This window comes from Homalodisca vitripennis, chromosome 6 (assembly GCF_021130785.1).
Source record: "Homalodisca vitripennis isolate AUS2020 chromosome 6, UT_GWSS_2.1, whole genome shotgun sequence".
NCBI lineage: Eukaryota > Metazoa > Arthropoda > Insecta > Hemiptera > Cicadellidae > Homalodisca > Homalodisca vitripennis.
In genome coordinates, this window is record NC_060212.1 from 116305323 (window position 1) to 116312304 (window position 6982).

The window sequence follows — 6982 nt, forward strand, 5'->3', positions numbered from 1 at the left end:
AAACCATCGTATAAAGGAGCCATGTTCTTTAACAATCTACCTGACTACCTAAGAAAGCTTCCAGAGAAGAACTTCAAGAGCTGGCTGCTGGAGCATCCATACTACAGTGTCCAGGAGTACCTTCAGTGGAGGACAAGCGCTTTGTAATTTACATACACTGACTCATACACTGATTGTGACATAAACACTGACCTTTGTTCTATTCTCTAAGAATATGTTCAATAAAGATATATTCTATTCTATTCTATTCTATTCTACAATATGCTATTAGTTTTAATAATTGTTGAGTGTCTGCATTGTTATACAATGGTGCTTATATGCTCTGAGATTGAATTGAGGTACTATCTCAGGAGATGATTTTCTTTTTTCACCAGAAATACAAGGTGGAGGGAATTTACGATCGGTACTTTTCCATGCTCAGTTCATGTTAGATGATTTGGTACAGAAAATACTAATCATAGATGCTCCTGACCAGAAGTGCAGGCTTTTTCAGCACCACCGATTACATTTGGGGAAGAAAATAAAAACATCCCCCGAGATAGTACCCCAATTCAAGCTCAGGTAAATGTTAAATTATTAAATAACTGGAATCAACAAAAATTGGAACACAGTAATTAACTGCAGCAAGGGACACGACTACAGCAGAAGCGGTATCATATTCAGGCTACAACTAGCAGCTAAGAGAGTTAACAGCATTATCTGATCTAAACTGGCTCAACATTATATGATTACATTTGGACCTTGACTACTTCACCATAAACTAAAACAGAGACCCAACAATAATCTAAACTTATAGTACATTGTTGTTTCCCCCGATAAGAAACCATGCATTTTGCATCTTTATAATTATAATTATCAATTGACAAGTAGCAAGTTTTAAAATCCATGTCCAATTTACAGAAATGCGTTACTAAGGCCTATGTACCAAATATTTTCTATTTACCTTGATAGCTAGAATATGCTGTGGTAGGTTATCTTTAAACTTGTCAAACAATGTCAAAACTAATGTGAGCGCTTCCTTCACCCCAGATGTAAGAGATTTATTGGAGAATCCTTTTTCGATAAAATACAATAAACTGTTTTCTGGTCTGAAGAGTAGAGAGAACGCTAGATCTGAAACAAAAGAGGCAACTTTTTATCAAACTTATTAACATAGTCATTTTGGTTGATCTATTTACCTTGGTTTGTTGAATAAAAAGTAACAACACTAGTTTCTAAAGTAATCGATAAATTAAAATTGTTCTTTCATACACAATAAATACTGGCCAAATACGTATTGCATGTTCACAACACTAACATAAGCTTAAATTCAATTTAAAGTAATATTATTGAATTTTATACAGGTATCAACAAATTTAGCAACTAAATGAATTTGTTAGATCTATGAAATGTTATTTCTGAATAAGTTAGTAATTATTTCCTGCACTAATGAATTAGAGTATTTTTACAGTGATGTGTCACATACGCACCAATTCTTCTGCCCAGAGAGGGTGGTTACAGTGTTCTGCTGTTTAATATAAACTATTTTGTTCAGTTGTACCCAGAGTTTTACTGTATTTATTCATTTATATTAAGTAAAAGTGTGTTTTTTGTTGGTCGTTTTCAGTGATACACATATTAGTTTTTACAATTTACAGTACTTGTATTATGTATGTTTCCAATCAATTACGGACCAGTTGACACTTTTGTAAAAATGTCGGGAACGTTAGGGTATTTGTTATTGTGCTAGGCATCTCTGCTGTAAAAGCAACCATATAAAAGCAACCCCAAAAGTGAAAAAAGAAGGTACTCAAAAAATAGTACAGTTTTTTAATGTGAACGTGTTTTTTATGTATATATACAGTTTTAGTTTTTCCAGAAAATAGTGTTGGGCCTTAATTAAATTAAAACACATAAACCAATACTTTAACACTTTTATTTTTGTGAGGCCTTTCGATAGCTATCTTCGTAAGACACATCACAAAAGTGTTATGATGTGTCTGACAAAGATAACCTTGCTATCGAAAGGCCTCACAAAAATAAAAGTGTTAAGTGTTGGTTTATGTGTTTAAATGTAATTAAGTTAATAGTAGCCAATAGAAGCTCCATCTTCAACAGTGTTGCCTATTTAAAGGGTTCTATTACAGTGGACCCAAAAAATAAGTGTTGCACTGTCATTTAAATTTTGTTTAAAGTTAAAAAATATAATTATATTTAATACTTAGTAAATGTTTCTGTTTAGATCAATTATACTGTTAGATAGTGTATATTGTAAAAACTTAACTGGTGCCTAAGTTGTTGTAATTTTATTTATAGTTTTAGGCAATGTATTGTTTATTACATGGCATAATATAGTGTCTTTAGTTTGAAAATAGAGTGATGTAAAGAAATATGGTACTTTCAAATGAAGTAGTATAGACGATACATACTATGAAGTACTCAATGTCCAGTACTTTGGTCATTTATGAACAATTTAGAGTTGAGTGCATTGTACTAGGTTTGTAGCCTATTTTTATAGCTTATGGGACACCTATTCATTTGTATTTAAAACTTTAAAAAAATCCTCCTATAGTGTGTACTAATGTAGAAAGGAAACATTAGGTTGAGGAAACACGGTAAAGAAGTTAAGGCGGTTGGCTCAGGTAACCAGATTGGCTGTCAGATAGACCTGTTGGCTCTTGAGTAAGCCAGTCAGGCCTTGGGTAGGCTTGTCAACCCTCAGGTAGGTCATACAATCAAGTAGGTAGTTAGGTTGGGTGAGTCTTCATTAGTGTATTTTTTTGTGTTGACGACCTTTTTGTACGGTCATTCTAATATGAATAAATGAATAAATGAATAAATAAATGAATAAATGATTTATTCCACCATAAAATATCTACAAATATTACAAGGTACAATACTTGGGAATTAACCGACCACTGTTTCAAGTAGTGTGGCCGGTGATAACATAATGAAAACATTATTATCATCCACAGTCCAGAGTTCAAAATTATAAAAACACCTGAGCCGGCTCTCTGTGACGTCTGTCAGACACAGCTGACCAACTTACACTGCATAGGCCCTAATACATATTATACAAATGAAATGAAAAAACTAAAGCATTTACTGTTTATTTTTTACACATTTACTAATACTAAAAAATTTAAGAAAAGGAAAAAGATCTCACTTACCAAATATACACATAGACCAGGGAGACTACAATTTAAAAATAAATTAAATTCTGCTGAGTAAACAACCATATCTTTAATCTGTTACAAAATTTACTAATATTGCTTAAACTTTTTATTTCCAAAGGCAACTTATTAAATAAATGTGGTCCGAGATAACAAAAAGAGTGTTTAAAAAATGATTTGTTAACTTTAGGCATTCTGAAAATTCTACGGTAAATATTTCTTGTAGCATATATCAAACCAATTGTTCCGTGGTTACCACATCTTGAATAAAAGAGTCTTAAAACTTTGAACACAAAAAGATGCTGAAGGGGCAAAATTCCCAACTCATAAAATATAGGGAAAGAGCTATCCCTTCTAGTTTTTTTTTGAAATTATTCTTAAAAAGTAGTACTCATCGAAGGCGCTGCCGTAACCAGTGCTGATGGCAAGAGGCATTCAGCACGTTTATTATATTTTTATTTCCAGCCTTTCCAAAATTGAATTGTTTCCTGTTGTTTCATTTTCAAGCATTTTCCTTTTGAAGAAATAACAAATATTTTTAAGTGCTAAAGTAAAACTTATCCTAAACATTTACCTTTTTCTCACTAAAATCCATACTAATAATGACATCTTAGTGTATCAGTGAGGTTAACGGCCAGAGTTGCCAATACAAATTTTGACATTAGTAATGTACTTACTAGCTGTTTCCTGCGGCTTCGCACGCAATTTCCCGTTGAAAACAGTACACTATATTCACTTATTCTTTTTCTATCACATTTTAAGCATTGCTGAGATAATTGATAGTCATTCCTTCGTGAGCCTCTTGGGCGCATTGTGAAAGTGGTATATATTCCTGCCTCTATCATTCGTGGTTTTTGCTAGGTGTTGATAAGTTATTCGGAACAATAAATGTATATGGATGAATCTCGGTAAACTAATTAGGTTATAAAGAATCAAATTCAGTCTGTTAAAATTACTTTTCTGTCTAAGATATTTCCAGTATTATTTAGGAGTGTGCCTTCAAGAAAATGTATCAAAGAAACCCAATTTCGATCATAAAGTGTCTTCTTTCAGCTCTTTTCATTTAACTTCGATGTAACCAAATTCAATTACCTTATGTGCAAACATTCACGGATTTGTACAATGAGGTTATTTTCATAATAGCGTTTAATAGTATTTTCATTGCATTAGATAGTTTATTGATCATTGGTGCAATCTGAATTTAAAATTAGGCAATGACGTCCTCTATGCAACCTGCATTACACTACTGATCAAGCACTTTACAATAAACATTTTCGGAATTTTAAATGTAAACAAATGTTTCTGCCTCTTTGATGAACTTCAGCTGAAAGTATTAACATCTGTTAAGTATCAGTTCGCTTTGTATTACGTGTCGTAGCGCAGTCTGTCGGATCAAATATAAAACACTCCAACATCAACAACAATTTATAATTAAAAGATTAATTAAATCTATGTTTCCCTCTCTAAAAGGATGCCTATGTTACTTCCAGGAACGTGTAGAATCACTGTACAAAATTTCACGATGTTTCGTGCATTGATTCCAGAGTTATAACGGAACATACAAACAAACATTCGCATTTATATATATATAGATTCTGCATGTTCTCCTGAACAAAACTATATATGGTTATAGAGGATGCATGTGACACATAGCTACATGGTTCTGCTTGTGTGCTCTTTGTCACGATATCTGGTACTTCAATGTTATCTCCAGCCACAACTGTTAGTTTATCTCTTATCTGAGAGCTCTGAGGCTGTGGTCCAGTGATTCATTAGATATAAATAATTTTGCCGCCAATACAGTGATGAAGTTCTCTATGACTGTCTATTCATATATTATTATAGGTTTTTTACATGATATATTTCATTATTTTACAGTTTGGTTAAATTTGCCTCCATTATTTTCAAATGTTATTCTGTTATCAACCCCTGTAGAATTTTATATTGTAGTTATCTACTACCCATCCCTTGAGATAGTAGATAACTGCAGTTGCAGTTATCTACTATCTCAAGGGATGGGTATTTATTTACATTAGCGTGACCATGGAAAATGGACTTTTTTTCATGGGTTGGGCATTTATAGCCAAGTATTATTATCACAGGTGCATATGAACTGGGGGGAAAATATATTATTGTATTATATTTATGCCTTTCGGACATTATTGCGTTAAGGAGCAGGGGCATCACGTGGTCTGGGATTCGACTTTTGCAAGCTCGAGTTACTTTTTTTTCTAAAAGAGCAAGCAGTGCGCAGCGGGCAGGCATCGTTGACAGGATTAACGTATTAGTCAGACTCGTCTTTACGAATTGCTTCCACGTGAGATACCGAACATCCAACACAAAGGTGTGCCATTACCACTACTGAACTAGGAGGTTAAGAATAGACGTGGAGGAACAACGGTAGTTCAAAATGGCGTTCCTTCTTTATTTGAGAAGGCACGAAGTATTACCAAACTGTCAAATATGGATAGTGTTGCCAGAGGTACGATAATGATCGTAAAGGTACGATAATTTCATTGATTTTATGCACCAGTAAGATACACGATGGGTAGTTATTATCGTACCATGAAAGATTTTTGACAAATTTATACAACTAACAAACAAAAAGTTAATTATAACATAATTTACTATACGAACATAACATACTTTTTCATTAAATGTGTTTGGTATGATTATTTTATATGAAAGTACGATACTTAATTTCTCGTTGTTGGTATGATAATCGGTTTTTAAAATCTGGCTATACTGAGTTTGAGCAGACGCGGAGTTATAGGAAACTGTCAAAAACGGAGTTTTCACAGGATTTAAAAAAATCGTAGCTCCTTTGATTTTCGTTACCAACGAATTTTTTCTTCAATATTGTTTTCAGGAAAAATTGTAGTTTTCAGGAAAAAAATGAACATACCTTTCCATGGTCACGTTAATGTAAATTGATACCAAGGGATGTTTTTTTTTATCGCCATCAGAGCGGGGCAGTGCTGCTGTATCCCCGTGCTGATGATAAGAGGCACCCGCACCAACCCAATAAAATCAAAATATGCAGGTATAAATTAACAAAAACATCATTCATTTGGGTCAAACTTCTTCATATGATTTCAATATTATTCTTAATTTACATAGCCTATCCAAAGATGGCCCATCTAATATGATCATGAGGTTCAATCACGGTAACAAAAGATCATGTGACGCCCCACGCAGATGTAGAATAAGGAAATATTACTCCACATGTCAAAATTAGTTCCACTTTTAATATTCTATACCTAACTTCATTATTTGACATTTCTACCCCCATGTTATTTTTCAATCTTATATTGTTTTGTTCAGGATGATATTAATAAGTTTAAAAAACTCATGATTTGCCACTCTGTTTCATAATTACCCAGTTTACATAATCAGGAATATTTTTAAAGTGGTTTAAATCATTTTAGTGGGTGTCCCTACTCTCTATACAATCATTTATATAAAAACATAACCACAAAATAACCTACAAGCACTACTGCAACTGACTTACCTAATTCTGACTTGGAATGTTCATTACCAAAGAATGTAGATATTGATTTAACTATATGTTCAGCTGTCTTGTTACAATTTAATGAATTGTCCCTTAACAAAGTCAGTAATTTAACAACTGAATTCTCCACTATCAAATTATCCTCCATTATTGACAACATTAACAGTTCATATGGAGGGAGATTGTAGAAAAGTACAGTCAACTATCCCGCCTATATTCTTGTTCTTAATAAACTTGGACCTTGATTATGTTATCGCTTATCAAGAAATCACGTTGGCCAAGTTGGCAGACTCGGTTTTTAGGCAATCGGCTGTCCCGC

General features: G+C 33.2%; 1 protein-coding gene across 1 annotated transcript in view; it reads right to left on the reverse strand.

Annotated features, from left to right (window-relative positions):
- Positions 1-6982, reverse strand: part of LOC124364777 (DNA-dependent protein kinase catalytic subunit-like) — a 48657-nt gene extending 41675 nt beyond the window's left edge. The window contains exons 1-2 of the mRNA XM_046820518.1: positions 6664-6982; positions 944-1113 (exon numbers count right to left, since the gene is read on the reverse strand). Coding sequence (XP_046676474.1) covers positions 944-1113; positions 6664-6823 — 330 coding nt within the window. The 5' untranslated portion in view covers positions 6824-6982. The remainder of the gene's footprint in view (positions 1-943; positions 1114-6663) is intronic.